General features: G+C 45.1%; 6 protein-coding genes across 6 annotated transcripts; 3 read left to right on the plus strand and 3 right to left on the minus strand.

Annotated features, from left to right (window-relative positions):
* Positions 1-5,292: 5,292 nt before the first annotated feature.
* PSV08DRAFT_219990 (uncharacterized protein) lies at positions 5,293-6,016 on the plus strand (the record flags this gene model as incomplete). The annotated part of the gene is made up of 2 exons (XM_014218017.2): positions 5,293-5,450; positions 5,528-6,016. The coding sequence occupies exons 1-2, from the start codon at positions 5,397-5,399 to the stop codon at positions 6,014-6,016; spliced, it is 543 nt and encodes a 180-aa protein (XP_014073492.1). The 5' UTR covers positions 5,293-5,396.
* A 1,264-nt stretch (positions 6,017-7,280) lies between these two features.
* Positions 7,281-8,496, plus strand: PSV08DRAFT_400642 (deoxyribonuclease NucA/NucB-domain-containing protein). The gene is made up of 4 exons (XM_014217990.1): positions 7,281-7,737; positions 7,814-7,898; positions 7,988-8,076; positions 8,158-8,496. The coding sequence occupies exons 1-4, from the start codon at positions 7,401-7,403 to the stop codon at positions 8,328-8,330; spliced, it is 684 nt and encodes a 227-aa protein (XP_014073465.1). The 5' UTR covers positions 7,281-7,400; the 3' UTR covers positions 8,331-8,496.
* A 2,079-nt stretch (positions 8,497-10,575) lies between these two features.
* Positions 10,576-11,760, minus strand: PSV08DRAFT_369846 (uncharacterized protein; the record flags this gene model as incomplete). The annotated part of the gene is made up of 6 exons (XM_066093166.1): positions 10,576-10,806; positions 10,837-10,992; positions 11,068-11,316; positions 11,430-11,506; positions 11,540-11,614; positions 11,667-11,760. 6 exons carry the CDS (start codon positions 11,758-11,760, stop codon positions 10,576-10,578), a joined length of 882 nt encoding a protein of 293 aa, XP_065949475.1.
* Positions 11,761-13,964: 2,204 nt separating this feature from the next.
* On the plus strand, positions 13,965-15,387 carry PSV08DRAFT_349807 (Homogentisate 1,2-dioxygenase; the record flags this gene model as incomplete). Its single annotated transcript, XM_014217985.1, has 3 exons — positions 13,965-14,032; positions 14,085-14,555; positions 14,619-15,387. 3 exons carry the CDS (start codon positions 13,965-13,967, stop codon positions 15,385-15,387), a joined length of 1,308 nt encoding a protein of 435 aa, XP_014073460.1.
* Positions 15,388-15,679: 292 nt separating this feature from the next.
* On the minus strand, positions 15,680-16,147 carry PSV08DRAFT_360878 (uncharacterized protein; the record flags this gene model as incomplete). The annotated part of the gene is made up of 1 exon (XM_014218000.1): positions 15,680-16,147. The coding sequence occupies one exon, from the start codon at positions 16,145-16,147 to the stop codon at positions 15,680-15,682; it is 468 nt and encodes a 155-aa protein (XP_014073475.1).
* Positions 16,148-16,685: 538 nt separating this feature from the next.
* Positions 16,686-18,069, minus strand: PSV08DRAFT_199258 (uncharacterized protein; the record flags this gene model as incomplete). Its single annotated transcript, XM_014218016.1, has 2 exons — positions 16,686-17,789; positions 17,848-18,069. 2 exons carry the CDS (start codon positions 18,067-18,069, stop codon positions 16,827-16,829), a joined length of 1,185 nt encoding a protein of 394 aa, XP_014073491.1. The 3' UTR covers positions 16,686-16,826.
* Between the last annotated feature and the right edge of the window lie 252 nt (positions 18,070-18,321).

Genomic DNA, 18,321 nt, shown 5'->3' on the forward strand with positions numbered 1-18,321 from the left:
TTCAACTAAGATTGACAGCTCAACAATGCGCAGCTCCGCAACTACTTGATGATCAACAATAGATTGTACTTTCTCTACTAAATGCTTATCAACCACTTCTTCTTGAACAAGATGGAATCACATTGCATCACCTTGATCAACTGATCGAAATCATTAGCTTTGCGAAACTCCCCAATCACCGACTCTTTGACACCGAACAGAATGTCCAACCTCATGTATTGGCTGCCAAGTAGATATTAAACTATGAAACCACTTTGCTCAGAGTTTTGAGATCTATACCTAATAGAAATATGGGATGTGTCGACTTGCAGCATGCGGTGCAATGGCACACTCTTTGTGTTAAGTGCCTTGGGACGGCAATTAATGGGCTTCTGAATTCTCATGGTGGTCCCACTGGTCTGTTACTTGGAGGTTTATTCAGTCCGAATTCTAATCTTTTCCATAGCCCTCTTTATCTCTAGCTACATGAAATGCTTGTAATTACTTGGGGTTAGGATGGATTGGGAAGTGCGAGATGCTATGCGTACCATTGCATAGGAGATCATACGGACCTTTATTCGGCCGCATTTCGTCTTCGGTACTGGCGGAATGATGCCGGCGGTCCCATGCCTGGAAACGTAGTATTATGCCCCACCATTGAGATTAATAGGGTGGCGAAAGATGTCTATACTAACGAAAATATGTTTCTGGCGTTAACAAAGTTATTATCTGAGGTCTGGAATCTAAGTAAGCATCTTGTGAGCCGTAGACGGTAAGTATGGCTAGTTTGTTCTTATTCTAAGGATATATGTGTCTAATATACGGAGGTGCCTTTTAAAAGTATTATCTACTAAGAAAAATCTAGCCGATATACGGCTGCCTTAGCTAAGGCTTATCTCTCCCCTCTATATACTTATTACCACCTTATAGCTTAATAATCTTTTAAATATATATAAGGATTCGCTTAATCTAGGCTTAGATCTTAAGTTGTAAGAGATCTCTCTAGTAGTTCTACTAGATTCTAACTACCTTAGCCCTTAACTATAGAGCTTCTTTCTTTGTAGTCTCTCTTTTTATATAGAACTAGCATAGCTTAATATAGTTATAGTCTAGTAAGTTACTATACTAGAGTAGTCTCTTAACGTTATATAGGCGATAGATTACACTCTAATAGTAGTAGGCGTAGCTAGGTACCTTATCCTCTATTACAACAGTCTAAGGTCTATCTTAGAGGCATTCTTTAGCGAAAGGAATTAGCTCTAGGATTAGAATGTAGGTCTAATATCTCTACTAGTCTATACTACCTTTAGACGTACGCACTAGCTTACCTATCTTCTCTGTCTATCTCTATTAAGGCTTTCTACTACGCTTATTATGTAGCCCTATCCTCCTTATAGACTCTAATAGCTCTTACTCCTCTCTCTATAGAGGCTTAAGCTTAGCGTTTAGCTACTTAATCTAATAAGTAGCATCCTCTTTCTCTGCCTTTATCTCTAGCTTATAAATATAGTATAGACCTTTCTTATTATATAAGAAGCAGCTCTAAAATATAAACTTAGAGTATCTCTTCTACCTCTTATAGATATAGCTCTTAACTACTCTCTTATCTACCTTTCTCTAGACTCTATAGCTTCTACGTTAATAGTTAATTACTACTAATGTCTTGTCTATCTAGATAATATTCTTCTAGTCCTCTAATATCTAGTCCTTATACTCTAATGCCTATTTAAGATAAGCACTTCTTATCTCCTATATTAACCTAGGCTTCCTTATTAGCTTAGTCTTCCTATATCCTACTGCTCTTAATACCCTCTAGATAGTAGAGGCAGAGATTTTGACTTCTTAGAGACTGAGCCTACTAGTAAGGTTAGTATAGCTCTTCTCTTATTTATATCTATAGTGTTATACTTATTAGAATATCTACTTCTTTACCTTCTCTACCTACTTAGCAGGTCTACTAGTCTTTAGAGCATCCTAAACATAGTGTAGAAGAATCTTAATAAGAAGTTCGTTTAGCTTAAAGCCTATAGTAATAGCTCTACTATAGATACGATTAATAGTACGAGGGTGAACACTAGTTAGCGCAGTAACTTATGACGTATTCCTGCTAATAGGAGGTGACTTTAACGCGATTACTAAGGTACAAGTATATATATTAGTATAAGGAGCTATAGTAAGAAGATAACTACGTAGTAGTAGGTAGGCTGATCAAACAGCTCCTTAGCTCAAAGGTGGGAGTTGCGCTAAGAAGAGTTGCGCCGAATCGCCAAGATTAGCGTTAGACAATACTTTTGAAAGGCACCTCCGTAATGATTGATTAATTAGTTGTTTAACGTCCGTAGGAGCCCCCCTAGGGGGGCTCTAGCCTCCCTAGGGGCATAAAGACGGGTGAGGCGTAGGGCTTATTTTTATACCTACGAGCACCTATTCTATATATTAAATAACGATATTTAGTGTTACACTCCCTATATAGTAAGAAAGTAGTTCTTACTATTACATACTTATGATACGTAACGACAACTTATATTATCTATCCTCCTCTTCTACCTTCTAAGGATAAGCCTTACTCTCTTACTCTTATTTCTCTTAAGTAAAAACTTTATAAAGGAAAACCTTAAGAGATTTAAATAAAGAGAGAAGACTACCTTTCCCCCCTAGTAATAGCTAAGAAGAATAGTAGGGCTATACTAAGTGTATTAATGGCTACTAGATTCGAACCAACTGTCTGAGACAGACTGCTAGGTGATTGCCCACTTCACCGAGACACCATGTGTCCAATATAATGTAGAATAGGTGGGCATAATACAATTGCAGATATGATGCAGGGCATTGGCAAGCACACAGTAGAATTTAAACTAATAGATGGCAAAGTTGCTACTATCTGGACGCTACAGATAGGTCCATCTTCTACAGGTATTTCTGTAAATTGTTTCCGTTTCCGTCGAGTGTTTGCGTAATATTGAGGGCCGTCGCATTGGGACAGGATAACAAAGAGCGATCAACTCACAATTCTGGTACAATACGAACTGGGTCCTTAGTGTAAAGGATAGATAGGTTCATTTTAGTAATAAATGTTTGTTTTTTTGCTGGTGATATAGGCGTTACCTAGTAGGTTTAGTAGTATAGAACGATTGTGATGCTTGTATTAGTGTGGGAGATAGCTACTCTTATTGATAACCATTGTATCCTGACCTGTTCTAATGTTTCCGCTACTAATCCGGTTTTGTAGAAGATACAGAACATGGCCCGTCTTTAGGTAAGGAATAGAGATAAGAGCGGTGAAGCGTCAGACTGCGTCAGACCTAACTAGAATAGAATACGAGTATTTACTTGCCCATCATGCAAAGGCTTTTGCCGAACAACCAGTTGGCTCTCAAGGGAAATAAAATTTTCCAAACAGGACTAACGTGCGTCTCTTCGTGCGGGACATGCTGGTGTGCCGGAACTGGCTAATCAGCTTATCTAGAATGTGCGACCCTCGCCAAATAATTAGGTAGTTCGCCTACATTAGGATGTCCCGTACGAAGAGATACACGTAAGTCATATAATAATCCAATCCTCTATATGTTAAACAGAAAGAAACAATTCAACCGATAAAAGCCTTTAATTAGCTCAACCCTTCACTCTACACCCATCTCTAGCTCCAGTTCTAGCAATTTTTAGCATCCCAAACTCTGCCTTAACATATCTGCTAGCCTATATATGCTTACATCCAACCTTCAACCTTTGCAAGTAACAAAGTCAAAGCATAATCATGTTTGTTGATTATCAGAGTTACCTGAACATAATCTAAAACCCCTACGTACCATATAACTACATAATAAATTCTGTAAAAAACACCTTTTTGTCCGGCTAAGGTTCTTGAATACTTATTTTCATTTAGAGCAGACCAAAAGTATTTCCACTCTCTTAGCTATCTTTGATAAATCATTTACTATGGTTCATATCCAGTTTGGCACCAGGGCTATTCTTAGCTTTCTTTCAGTAATTCCAGCCCTAGCGGCCCCTATTCCAGATATTGGCGCAAGCTCCTTACTAGATCTCATCACCAAACACTATATCGAGCAGATCCTCTCTTATCATTAGGTTGTAATAGCAGCGGATGCATTTAACAAGTAGCGGAGGGAGAAGCGTGCTCTATCTACGCTATAAAAACGAGTTCCAGCAGTAACTCAATGCCCTGCAACTTATGACTGGGTGTCTCGATCGTGTCAAAGCGACCTTAACCAGCGAGCATGGCAAGATACATGCCTAAATAGAGCCAATACGGGCATAGGCTCGAGCACACAGGACGCGGAGTACACATCGAGAATATCCCAATGTATGTTGACCACAGAGGTGCGTCAGTAAGCACTTCAGTTATTTTTAAGTAGTCCCTGACTGTTACACGGGGTTAGGTGCTGATACTTCTCTAAGCTTAATCTAGGTTAGGGCGAGTAAGATAGTGTAAAGAGCGCTATAAGGTATTTATCTAGCAATACAGTGGAGTGGGCGTGCTTATATAGAAAGTAATAATAGGTTAATAATTCCTAATCTATATTAAATAGACTAATAAGTATTAATCTTATAAAGTTAAGTAACTAGTAAGAAAGTATAATTTAAGTTAACTACAATGAGAGTAAATAATAAAATCTATCTATCCTTATATCCTTATTACTTCTAGTCCTACTATCTCGTCTATCTCTCCTTAGCGAGATAGTAGAGATAGCGCTACTATCTCTTAGCGTCCTGCTATCTTAGATAGTTAGCCTTAGCGAGATAGTATATTACGTGACCTTAAGCCCCGTGATAATCTATTACCTTTTGACGTGGACGTCCCTAGGCTTTCAGCCGTCTCGCCATTTGTCAAGGAGAGAATCCTTCTTGTTACTTGTAACACTGACTATATATTGTACTCTCTAATCGTCTCTAACGTTCCAAAAAGAAACCCAAGAGCAACTTAATGGGATCACTGGCTTTTATCAAGGAACTGATATAGTTTGCAATCAGAAATTAAAAAGCAAAAAGGGTGAGCATTGTACATGCTTTCCGGCAACATCGAATGGGAAACTTATCGCGACACCTCTTTTAAGGGGTAAAGGTGTGTTATTCATATGGCTTCCTGATGTTAATTATGAAGGAGTTTCTAGTTGGTCCATTTATGCTATGGGAACAGATTAGGATGCCAACGTGGAACTCTACATACTAGCTATATTATTGTGTTGCCTGCTCTTTGCGTTGCCGATCTATCCATGTATAGTCTTCGTTACGTCATTAGCCCCCACATTTGTTTCATGGGGGCCAAAGACGTAGACAACCACGTCGACTGGACTCAGCTGCGCTACTTGCGATATTTATATGTATATATATAGCCGCAGAGAAGATCCAGCGCGAAGAGAAGTACATGTCACACACCACAATCTACTGCATTGCCCAACATGCCTGAACCAGAGTTCTTCCCCGTCATCTGCACTGTAGACATCCCCACTCCTGTAAGTAGCGTCTTTCCCGACCAGGTCAACCTTTTCCCAAAGCAAAGGCCAAGTGACTCATACAAATTAAACAAAAGGTTGTGGAAAAGTTTCTCAAGGATGCGTACACTGGCAGCGAGCAGCTGGTCCCAGGCACCTCTCCGAGCCTCGTGATCCTTACCACCAGCAATACCAGCGATAAAGGCAGCGACGCTCTTACCTCGAGCGCATCACAACCACCCGTACAGTCATTCACCTCACCGTTCCTTGGTCAGTCTGTTGAAGATGCTGCTCGACACCCTGTGCTTCAAAATGCTAGCTTCTTCGCTGTCCTGGACGAGCACTCCGCTCGTGACAGCACAGCGCTGCTAGCGGCTCGCGACCCGAATGGCAGCGTGGACACAGTTCGTGTCGCTTTCTCAGCAGTCCAGAGGACGCTCATCTCGCTCGATATAGGTTCCATCGGGTTTGCCGAGATTCAAAGCATCGCCGATACCCAGGGTAATGGTGGGGTCTATGGGTCGTCAGTTTCTACGCAGCGCCCACAGAAGGGCGGTCCGGCTCCTCGAAAGAAGCTGGGTGCCTGAATCACAAGGATGCACATCGTGACGTAGATAGTATGACGAGGATTGTATTGGAAATTTATTTGGTTTTCTATATCCTACTTGCTCTGCTGCTTTCCATTTTACTGTTCGGATAAACTACCAGGGCAACACATAGTGAACTGGACTTGAACAGCACATCTACTCTAAAAATACCGTTTTTATCATAACGTGAACATGAATGGAAGCATAATATTTCAAATCACTAATACTGCTCTATCATGACGATCGGCACTGCAGATGAAAGTTGCTGACGATTAAATTGATCGACGGATTGACTCGCGGACGTACCGGCTGTAGGGTCATGCGGAGTCCCAGAGGAAACTTTGAGGCACGTCCGCCAATCAATCTGCTGATCAACGTGATTGTTAGCAACCTTTCTGCAGATGAACGGAACATCAATCCGAGTAGTTTCTTGGCTCGCAGAACAAGTACTATTGAGGCACTATGTATCTATTTTGGAAGAGTGGAATCGTCCTTCCAGTTCAGGTGCGTTCTGAGCATGGGGCGGATGTTTGTCTCCTCCGGCGCCGAATTTAGCACGCTGTTTATTTGTCCCCAATATCTTATCGCTACACTGAAGGTAGCAGCTAACAACTTTAAACCATAAGATGAACGAACAAAATTTGGAGTTTGTGCTTGAGAATTCCTCAGATCCATTCAGAGTGCCAATCACACTACCCAAACCTCAACTATCCACATGTATGTACATACAATAGTAAGGTGTAGTCAACAGCACATCATCGTGATGTTGGTTAAATATAGCACGTCTGGACAATGAGAATCGGGGATTAAAACTGTGCGATGACGTTTGGTGATGGGTACACAGGGGCGCCTGATGAACATTTGGGGTCGGAAATCCTCCTTTAAGCAATGGTGGGACTTTTAATCATTTTTTATGCTACAGAAACCCACAAATGTCTTACGTATGACTGAAGGAAGCCGAATATGCTCTCGATGATGTCACTTAGGTCTTCCATTTTAGTTCAATCTGTGAGCTCTGTGTGCCTTCAGCCTTCAGTCTCGTCCATTAGGCGTCCCGACGGAAGCTCCGGTGGTGTCCAAGAAGTACTCACCGGTCTGATCGTAGCCTGTTCAGGAAGTTCTTTAGGCCTACAGTGCTGTAGTTCGAGTAATGCGGCTACAACCTGTCTGTTTGTTTGAATTATGAAGCCTGATGTCGAAGGACGTGCCGTTGTACCGAAGACAAAGGTATTTTAGTCTGCTTGTCCTCAGAAGATTGAAAAATATCACAGAAGTACAAGCATCTTCAAACAGCTGCTTGGAGGAACTACTTTCTTCTCTTGCTCAATTTGTCTCTGCACTGATCTTCTTTTCAAAACTTTCTCCCGAAAACCACTTTGTCAAAATGCACATCCACGTTCTCTACGCTATCTCCCTTGTCTTTTACGGCGCTGGTATCATTGACGCTGCCTCCTTCGAATGGGACTGTACGAATTCGCTAGGCACCTGCAACAACGCTTGCTATGCTGTGAACCATGGGCTCGCCAGTGGAACGCTAACCTACGACGCCAACAAAGCCAACCGCGGCCCGCGCCGCACGGCCTCTGGCTGCAACCGTACGCCGTGCACCAACACGAACTACAACCAATGGGGCAACTCGTGTGACGAATACCCGTTTGCCAGTACGCACGAGGGCGGTGCGGGCGCGATCCTGCGCTGTGTTGTTGACACAGACAATGACAGTAAGTCAGGGTACTTGAGGACTCTTCACGGGTGTTTTGATAAGAGACTAAGTTAACATTTCTCGTGAAATTACAGGCGAAGGAGGACAGCTCGGGAACTTTTACAAAAAGATCAACGATGGTGACCAGTTTGATATTTTTGTCGTAAACTACGGCGGCGCGTGAGTTGCTTCTCTCCTCTTCTCTCCATTCTTTCTTTTCCTCCCTCAACCAGAAATCATGACATTATCCGCTGACTCTCTTCGGCCAGCACCTTCTGCGACACACCCACTGCCAACAACGACGGCAGCGAGTTCCGCCTTGTGAATGGCGCTTTCCAGAACGCCAAGCTCCGCCGCAGTGAGTATCTCGATGTTTCCGTCTTCTTTTACCATTTTTCGTATATTTCTAGTGGCTGACTGAAAGTTTGAACTTATACAGACATGGGTTTTATGGATGCTGTGCCCCGCATCTCAGGCAAGAAGTTCCGCGAGTTTGAGGACGAGAATGGCGGAAGGCTCCTCCTGCTGAATCAAGATGCGACTATAGACTTCGTCAACACGCAAGTTTTCAGCAATGGTACCATGAAAACGATCACTAAGGAGATCTCCTAAAGAAATAGCGGGAAAAACCAAAAAGTGTTAGGTGTTTGGCAGCGCGCTTAGCGCGCGTCCCACGACGAGGGGTGTTTCGATTATAGGCATATCAACTTCCTCTCTTCTTAGAATCTGTAGGTAGAAATCTGAGGTTGAAGAATGTATTATGTTCACATTGTTGTTGTATACTATGATCGCTCTATGCATAAAGATGCGCGCTGCACTAACAAATATATATCGTAAACAAAGAAACAAACCTGACAAAGGATTCGCAAACCTTAATCCTGGAAAGACCATTAGTGCTGAAATTTTACGATAAATACAAGCTGCCTTCACCGTTGCGGCCCCGCCTTGCTTCGCCTTACTCTAATGTCATAGGTCGATGATGAAAATCGGGGACGAGTCCGCATCACAGTGCTGGCCGAAATCCGTTTCCAGCTCATGTACATGGTTTGTTCACAGGGCACAGTCGCTTTGTAAGGTACTTACAAGACAGGCGCTAGCACTGTGCAGTCTCTGCACGGTTATAAATGATGCTGATGGAGGGTCTTGAAGACTGATTCTCTTTTCGATTGATTGCCGCTGGTACTAGCCTCAGCTGCACATCTCATCAGCCAATACGTAGTACTGGTTGAGCTTGTTGCCGTCTTTCAGACTATTCCACAGCTTATCTGTGCGGTATCAGCACGCCCCTCATCTACCATCTCGCAGGCATTGGCGTGATTCTTGGGTCCATCATCGAGGGCCCACTCCCTGAAGAAGATTATCGGAAGGTTAAGGGTGTGTTAGTTTCCATGGCCGATTCGCTTGGGAGCCTCGAAAGTGTCTTCTCTCGAGCAACTGATATTAGTAAAGGTTTCCGCGCGAAGGCGGAGTGGATGGATGAGTATATGCGTGCTCAGCGTCGGCCTGTAGAAAGGCCGTACGCACAATTGCAGCCAAATGGTGGTTCATCCGTCCACACTACTGAGATACAAATTCAGCAGTGACAACACTTGGCTTCCAACGATGACGCTGACATGTAAATTGTGGGAACTATCAAAGACCCAGGCAGCGTGTTACCAGTAGAGATAGGAGATGCAAGTGCAGAGGCAGAAGCAGGACAGTTCTTTAACGAGTGGCTTGGCGAGTTCCAGTTTCCACCTGAACTGTTGGAAGACTGGCCGTGACTGTTCAATCTGCAATCTGAGAGCTGAGCTTTCTTGGAACCGGGGTAGGTCTAAGAGAAGGCAGTTTGTAGAGGTTCCAGCGCTTAGTTGAAGACCAGCGTGTTCCAGGCCTGAGAGGGTTTGGGGTTGATCAAATACAAGAGTTGTGTAGGTTATGAGATGGCGATGCGCCTCCACAGAATGCAAGTGCAACTGAGAAGGATGCTGCAAAGAAAATTTAAAAAACATGTAAATGAAAGCAAAGCGATTGTGGAGCAAGGCAACTAGATCAGCAAGAAAGAAGTGGAACTGATCACACATCATTACGGATATCTCAACATGCTTGCCCAGGTTCGCTTAATGTGTATATCAGCACAGAAAGGTGATTCTATATATGCTTGAATACCGTGACGACACGAACGCTATTAGCTCATTTCAATTGGGGATATCAAGGAAGCCAGAACGGAGCAGCCACACTAGGCAATATCCAAATGAGCGGACGCGCGCCGAGCATGCATAGTTCTTCTAGAGTATCGTAAAGAAGTAATAACGCCGACTTCGCCTGGCGAATTGGAGGAAAGAGAGGGAGAATTCGACAGCAACCGCTACAAAGGAGGTGGATATCGATTGAGGATGCGCGGGATTCAGTACAAAAGAAACCCTTCATGCCCACTATAGGCTATGTTGGCATGGGTCCAGTGGGAATGTGCCCTGGGGATATCATTGTTGTTCTTATTGGGGGCGAGGCTGCCTTACGTCGTTCGTGGTCGTGGCGATGGGAGTTTTCAGTTCATTGGGGAGTGCTGCTGCGATGGGATTATGGACGGTGAGATTGTTCGACAAAGACCAAAACGAAATTTCTGGCTTATGTAGGTCTGTAGTTCAAACCATGTAATGGTGTAGTTGCAGCAGGCATGCGCTGAGCTGATCAACTTTCAACTGTACAGTGCTCCAGAATGTTCTACGCTTAGAATAAAATTGGTTACTCTCCTCTAAACTCAAATATAAGAGAGTAGTATCTTTGCGCTAACTCACTTCCCGCTGTCTCTTTTCGCAAAAGAAAATAATCTATGTAATCTCTATGCTAAGATCTTGTGTAGTCTCTTACAAACTCCTCAGATATAAGCAGAATTCTGTCCTGCCCAAATAGCACCCACGTAGTACGTGCTAGAAGTGCCTTGCAGGTCATTCAGCTTGTTATAGAACTCCGATTGTAGATCCTCGTTAGAAACGAAGTTAATGTATTGATCGTGATTGAGCCATTCGACGGTTTTGTTCCTGCTCGCTGGCAGTACTTCATTTGCGATCAACTTTTGAATCTGCGACTTGAACAGGCTCTGCACATACTGAACAGAAGCTTCACCTATAAATTAGACGTAGGAGAAGTACGACGAGTCGCTGAAGCCAGTGGGAGAGGTATTAATTATTCCAGGAAGCCTGGCGATGCCATGTGAGGAGCTGGGTCTGACGCCGGCAATAGAGGTGTTATTGTATTTTAGATTCCGGGTAATAGCAATGTGAGTGTTCTTGCCCTAAAATTTGCTACAGAGATGGACCTCGTTCGAGGATAAATCCTCTCTAGCAAAACTCTGGATCAGTGGAGGCACGGCCATAACGATCTTGTCTGCCTTATAACATATTCTCCAGTTAGGCATCTTAATGATGAAAATAGCGCTGCTCTCGCTCCGTTTTATACTTTGGACGGTTGAGCTGAGCAACACCCTATCTCCCAGGATCTTCGTCACGTTAACATAGAAGTCGTCGACATTTTTAAAGGCAAAGCTACCGCCAGGTTCAACAAAAGCATATATCGATTGGAGACCATAATTTCTGATGACGTAAAGCGTAAATTCTTTCTCGAAGTCGACTGATGCAATGACAAGAGATAGGTACGGAATGTGTTCTAACTCGCTTCAGCGCCGGATGGCGCTATGTAATTGTTGATTTTCAGGCTCGTCATTTAATCCACATCCAGATTTGTCGTGGCGTTGTACGGGACATACGGACTGGCGGCAACATTCACTTTTGTCAAATATCTGTTGGCAACTGAGATATTGGGCAAAGACTAAACTCCCACACCCCAAGGCGTTTTGAAGATTGGATAGTAATATGTGTTGGCATGACTTCCGAGGGCGCTTGACTTTTCGATAATTACTACATACATCTTTTCCCTTGCCCAACAGTGCAATTATAGTATAAATGCCACTAGAACCGCCACCAACTACAATAACATCATTTTTAATCGTCCGAAGCCCTACAACCCCTTGTAGCAACAGGCTGGTAGAGAAAAAACTCTTCATTGATGCGGAAAGACGATTATAAAGAGAGCTCAATACTTGAATTGTGAGATGTGAAACTTAGTACAGCTGATGCATAACTATCTGATTTATACAAGAATTATGTTTGTCCAAAGCTTATTCAGGACCTTTTTGTACTATGGAGATTACAGCAGAAACGAAACAAGCTCGCATGATTGCTGAAGCTCAGATGCGCTTGTGTGTTCAAACCAGCTATAGTCACAAACATCACGAGTCGACTTACAATATTTTGTGCGGAAACAAACTCTAAGCGCTTAGCATGGGCGGCTGTCGGTCCTAATGTTAAAAGAAACGGTATTGGGTATTTCTATCATTCAAGACTCCTGGTTATGACATCTGCGTAACATGACATCTGCGCAACATGACATCTACGTAACACTCGGGCCGTTCACACTTCACTTGCCATTGCAGAAGTGAGAGGTAACTCTCTAAGAAAGGGAACTCATACCCAAGCTCAAGCGGATATTGAGCAGGGCCGTATATAAAAAAACAAAGTCATTGAGTATCAACATACCTGCTTTTTGGGCAGTTTTGTGTAAAATACTGTTTTCATCATCGTTTATCTTCTAGAATGAATCTCAGGCTTTTAAGAGGGAATTCATCTCGCTTATTCTGATTATATGAAAGAGTGTCGAGGTCTCTATCCATAAATAAATCCTGAAAGATTATGCGAACAGCATCCCAGACATAAATGCTGCACTGTCTCATCTCTTCATCGATCATATCTGGAGAGTTCCGCTCACATGTGTTCACGATCATAACTCCTTTGCCTGGGTTCCTTTCTCTCGCATTCTACTGCAACTTCTGATCCAAGCATTATGCAATTCGTGAGGTCCCCTATTTCAGTCGTCTCTACTTCTCTTATATACTGTATATTACAGTGAGCCATTCTCGGTGGAATGTACCTAACCGAAAGGCTTTCCTCATCCATAAACTTTCATTTGCAGACTGACCCGAAGTACATGCTGAGATTCAAGTAATGATATAACTATCCAGGTTCCGAGAGCTCCGAATAGTATGCAGGTTCCGAAAGTTCCGGGGAGTATACAGGTTCCGAGAGTTCCGGGCAGTTGACAGGTTCCGAGAACTCCAGGTATTACTCAGTCTCTGATTCTTTACTAGTATGTAGATGACTGAGAGACTATCAAGGAGCCTACCTGAAGGGGTATTCAGCACGCCAAATCAGTCAAGCCCGCATTAACCCGCACCTGCCTCTGACAACTCCTAGCAAGCCACTTGTACCTATCTGCCAGCTAAATGGTAAGGGATATCAATGCGCACTGCTGACCGTGAAAAAATTGAGACAATGAGGAAAGTCACAAATATCTAATGTTGGTCTACAGCTCAGGTGGAGAATGATATCCTACTGAGATCGAATCGCGAAATCACTGCATTTAACCGCCCCATAAACTTTGCCCTATTCAGCCCGAGGACACAGAGCGATAACTAAATACAACTAGTGGTACTAAGATATTAATCTACTCATGCAATTGTCTGAGATGATTGAATGAACATTCCCTATGCCCCAATGCCAGCTATTACATTGTCATCAAATCCCGTGTCTACAACTTCCTTTTTACCTCTGCACCATTGATCTGTAACACTCAGAAAACCCAAGTCTGCCATATACTCTATATTCACGCGAGGCCATCGTATAGGGCCGAGCTTCTACCTGGGGTAAGTCATGCGTGTAGTGCCAATGGCGCAATTGGAAAATTACGCATGCAAGTGTGTGTAACTTCTACTAACTAGAGATACGTATACACTTAGTACGCCTGCTGAACTCACTCTGTTTTGCTAAGCCATCGTAGGCCAAGATGCCAAGCAAAAGTCGTGGAAATGATCCCTTGGTTGCTAATATGTCGAAATTGAATCTTATTCGGACTGTCCGCGCTACTCCCGTCGGTCTGAGCTGAGAGCGAAGTCCGAACTGAACTGGAGACATTAACGATAGTGCTTAAGCTAGAATCAAATTCGAATTCTTTTTTGTCAGCGTGAGATCGAGAACAAATTGTTAGTATATATAAAAATTACATCTTCCTACTTATGAGCTCACAGTCCGTCCACCATTCACCAAGTTTCACCAAGTCTTGTGTAAGAGTAAGTATTTGGGGCATTCACCGACGCTGGGGTGACTGGATGAACAGGGTATACTGATCTTCTCGGAGCAAGGAAACACCAACATCATGCCTATCACAGCTTTCACCACGCAGGAGAAGTACAAGTACTTGGATAGGCTCCGCGACTACCATCAGTAAGTATATTAAATACTTTCTACTGGTCAAAAGTGAGTAACTGGAAAACAGATCTGAAGCCTTACCTGGTGCAAACCCGATTGCGCAGAACAGCCCCCAAGTTGGGCCATATAAGTTGCTCACCGAGTGTCTGTCAGGAACCGCCTTTGCTAGTCCTCGGGCTATTAGCAGCCAAACTTGGTTGTACCGAGTATCAGCCTCACTCAACCGTGGAAAGTATGTTCCATATCCGAGTCAACTCACCTCTGCAACTGAGAACGAGATACCCTTGACCTATGACCCAAATCGTCTCACATGGAAAGATTTCGGAATGGAGCCAGGCCATGACTGGGTCACTTCCCAGAAGGTTGTTTGTCAGTCAGGAGAGATTAGTACTAAAACAGGTTTAGCATACTCTGTATATGCGGCTACAGAAGATATGCCTCCAAATTCCGCCTTCTTCTCATCTGATGGTGACTATCTTATTGTGCCACAGTCAGGCGTGTTGGATATTCAAACTGAACTCGGCCACATTCTGCTAAGGTATATTGTAATACTTCTTGGAGCCTTAATCTTGAGATGATTCATCATACTAACCATAAGCAGACCATGCGAGATCGCGGTAATTCCTCGGAGGATCAAATATCGAGTCAATCTGGTAACCAGACCTGCTCGTGGTTACATTTGTGAACTATTCCATGGTCATTATCAGCTGCCTGAACTTGGTCCACTGGGTACATCTGCACTTGCCAATCCACGCGATTTTCAAGTCCCGACGGCTTTCTTCGACGGCACAGTCAGTGATGGTGTAGCTACCTGTGAGACTGCCGATTGGACCTTGATTAACAAGTTCAACGGTAGACTATTTTCCTGTACCAGGGACCAAACGCCATTCGACGTTGCAGCATGGCATGGCACATACTATCCATACAAGTACGATCTGGGGCGCTTCAACGTTATTGGAAGCCTTCTTTACGATCACCCCGATCCATCAATCTTTACAGTTCTTACCGCACCCTCATACCGTGAACCAGGAACTGCCTTGATCGACTTTGCTGTCTTCCCTCCACGTTGGCAGGTAATGGAAGACACCTATTGGCTGCCACCGTTCCATCTCAACACCATGAGCGAGTTTGTTGGTATGATTATGAAGGAGGCAGATCCAAGTGCAGATGTTATATTCAAGCCGTTTGGGGCAATGATGACTGGACCAATGACGCCACACGGCTCTACTAAAAAGGAGCACGAGGAAGAGAGGAAGAAACACTTTGAGCCAAAGAAGATTGCAACAGAACCGGTGCTGGCTTTCCTGTTTGAGTCCGAATTTATCATGGGAATTACAGAAGCGGGATTACAAAATGTGGAGAGCAAGTAAACACTACTTTTCTTGTAGCTACAAAGTAGTTTGTGTAATCTTGATGGGCGCACGAATTGTATGTTTGCTTTCATCCCAGACATCTGACTTTGATCTGAGCCCGTACCAATACCACGTACCAATCACTTCTAACTCCGATGTAATAAAGGCAGGACTCTCAGAAGACCAATTGCGCCAATACACTTCAACTATGTAATCAAGACGAATCTACAATCGGAATTGAGCTTTCCAGAACAAACACACTAGACCACATCTATGTTTAACTGAGCTAGTCTTCTCGAATCTAAATAACCTACAGATTGGTACTGTTGGCCACAAAACCCGTCGAGAAATGGTCGATCGACTGATAGTTGCTATCAGCAGTGGCAATGTGCATTTCGACTAGACCCGACGCTGTGCCACTGTTTTTGAAGAGATAGAGGTTGTTCACCAAATCCATGCAATAATATCCTTTACCTTTGATATCGTTGACGACAAAAGCGGTCTCGTAAGTTTTGAGAGACTTGGCACTGTAGTTGGCTATGTCTTTTAGGCACTTAAGCTGCATGAAGTCGGAGTTGTTCTGGAGAGTGTCCGAGATGGCGAACAGATTTCCACAATTGATGGCGTAGGTTCCAACGCAAATATTATTCTTCACTTTTCCGGTCATGTATGATTCGGTTTTGGTGAATTTGCTTTGCTGTGTGGCCCACCACACTTCAATATAGCCCGAGCTCGTATTTTCAGTTTTGATAAAGTAGAGATTGCCATTGTCGATCATCGGCACGCGCGAAAGCTAGTGCCCGCTTTCCATCTGGGCCGCCCGTCTGCACCAAATAGTCGAAGCTTCTTTGGATGTTTGCGCCGTCGTCCTGCCCGTAAGTTCTGCTGTCGCCCCTAACGAACCTCGGGTTCTGTGTCTTATAAAATTCTATAACCTGCTCATGGAAGGATAAACTTCGTCGGTGACGAGCTACAATGTCAGGATCCGCCGGGTATTCGCCCAGGTTGCGGCATTGCAGTTTTTGTAAGCTCTATTCATGAAGTCATCCCATACCATAAATGATGTGAGATTGTTTATCTTCAAAGGCGATATGGTAGCCTTCTTGGTCGGTGGCCTGGTAAGGTCGACCTCCACTGTGACAGCGGGCACAACGATTCCGTTGAACTCGATGGCTGGCCCAAGTACTGCTGGAATTTGGAAACCAGTCAGGAAAGGAGTAAAAACCTACGAAGAACGAGCATCAGCCAAGCAGAGTTCACGATGAACTTTCTCTTTTGTCGTTATCAGCGTTGTCCATCACACTGGTGGATTTAGCTTAGAAAATCTGAACAATTTGTCTATGCTAGCGGATAGCTGCAGTTGCAAGTAGTTGGCATGCACATTTGAAATGCCTGCGCATCGGCTGATGGCCGTAGGTCAGGTAAGTAGCTCTTCGGGCTCACTATCCAGATCTCGCTCACACCCTCCGCCTCTTCCTCATTTGACGCGGCGGCATATGAACGGTCCACCATATGTCATCCAGCCCGTCGTCGTCACGGCCCGGCTCCTCGGCCCGTCTACTACCAACATCAGCCGCCTCTACTCCCCTCCCCTGCCTCTCTTCTTCCGTCGTCGTGACATGCTCCTCAGCCACCGTCGCGCCCCGAACGAACCTCGTCATCTGGCCTAGCGACATGATCTGCTCAGCGACGACCCACCAGAGCTCGTCCACCAACACCTCGGCGGCCGCTTTGAACACAGGCTTGAACCAGCTCCTTTCCCCACCACCAACCTTGGTTTCTTCTTCTTCTTCGTCGTCGTCGTCGTCGACGACGATCCCCTGCTCCGTCTCCGCGGCCGCGACCAGCAGGAACGGGACATCACCGGATCGCCAACGCGACTTCACCTCGTGCGCCTCCTTCACTTCCACCGGCGACGTCCGCAGCACCGAGACCACGGCGGCGGGTGATGCGCAGAGGAAGACGGGCAGAGCGAGACCTGACGGGAGGACGCCAGACTCGCGCATAGCGCGATAACTGGCGCGCGCCTTCTCAACCCAGTCTCCTCCCACCCCCGCCTCCCTTTTTCCTTTCTCACCTTTGGCTTCTTCTTCTTCTTCTTCTTCTTCGTCGTCGTCGTCGTCGTCGTCGTTGTCGTCCACCTCGACCCAGCGGATCTCGAACGAGCGTCGCGCCTCGGCGATGTCCCCGGCTGGATGCCCTTCCTCCTCCAACACCTTCTGGATCGGGATCTCCGCCATCTCTCGTGAGCGTGTGTGGAATTTGGCCACATCCGACTCAGACATGGCGGCGACGGTACTGGAAGTATAGAAGGCGATGAAGCCCCAGGCCCCGCCGCCGTAGCCGCCCGCCTGTTTGCGCCAAGTCTTCAGCCAGTTGGGGGGAGGTGGCGGAGGCCGTTGCTGCTGCTGCTGCTGCTGCTGCGCAGACGACGATGATGACGCGAGTGGCGGCAGAAGCCTCTTTCTCGAGCTTTACGCAGCGCAGCTGCTCCTGCCACACGACACGGGCCATATCTATAACGCCATCCTCGCCGAGCGCTTCGCGGAAGCCGGCCTGCATCTTGGCGCGCTCCTCGTCCGACAGTGCAGCGTTGTCCTCGGGCGTAGCGTGGGCATAGCGCTGGAAGTTCCAGCCGGGTGGCCAGTAGGTGCTGGCGGCGTCGGTATAGGAGGTGAACAAGCTGGAGGGTTTGGACATGGGTCTGGGTCGGAGGCGGGGTGGATAGTAAGGTAAGTAGTAAGTTGGGAGGGTGCACGCTTAGGCGAGATTGATTGAGTGCGGGGACCAGGGGTGTAAACGGGTACTTTTTTTTCTGCAGGGGCAGACATGGATTAAACCTGGTTACTGTGTACAGCGACTGCAGGCAGTGTAGGCTTTGATAGTGCTAGAGCTAACGTCTGTCATCAAACGTCGAGATGTCACCGACATGGCGCACAGAGAGCAAAATGT

This window comes from Bipolaris maydis (genome assembly GCF_028858645.1).
Source record: "Bipolaris maydis strain C4 unplaced genomic scaffold PSV08scaffold_4, whole genome shotgun sequence".
Lineage (NCBI taxonomy): Eukaryota > Fungi > Ascomycota > Dothideomycetes > Pleosporales > Pleosporaceae > Bipolaris > Bipolaris maydis.

Excerpts from the sequence above, each read along its gene's own strand:
- PSV08DRAFT_400642 (XM_014217990.1), top strand. The coding sequence starts at position 7,401 with ATGCACATCCACGTTCTCTACGCTATCTCCCTTGTCTTTTACGGCGCT. Across the intron at positions 7,738-7,813 it reads TGTTGACACAGACAATGACA|GCGAAGGAGGACAGCTCGGG; the intron begins GTAAGTCAGGGT and ends GTGAAATTACAG. Across the intron at positions 7,899-7,987 it reads GTCGTAAACTACGGCGGCGC|CACCTTCTGCGACACACCCA; the intron begins GTGAGTTGCTTC and ends CTCTTCGGCCAG.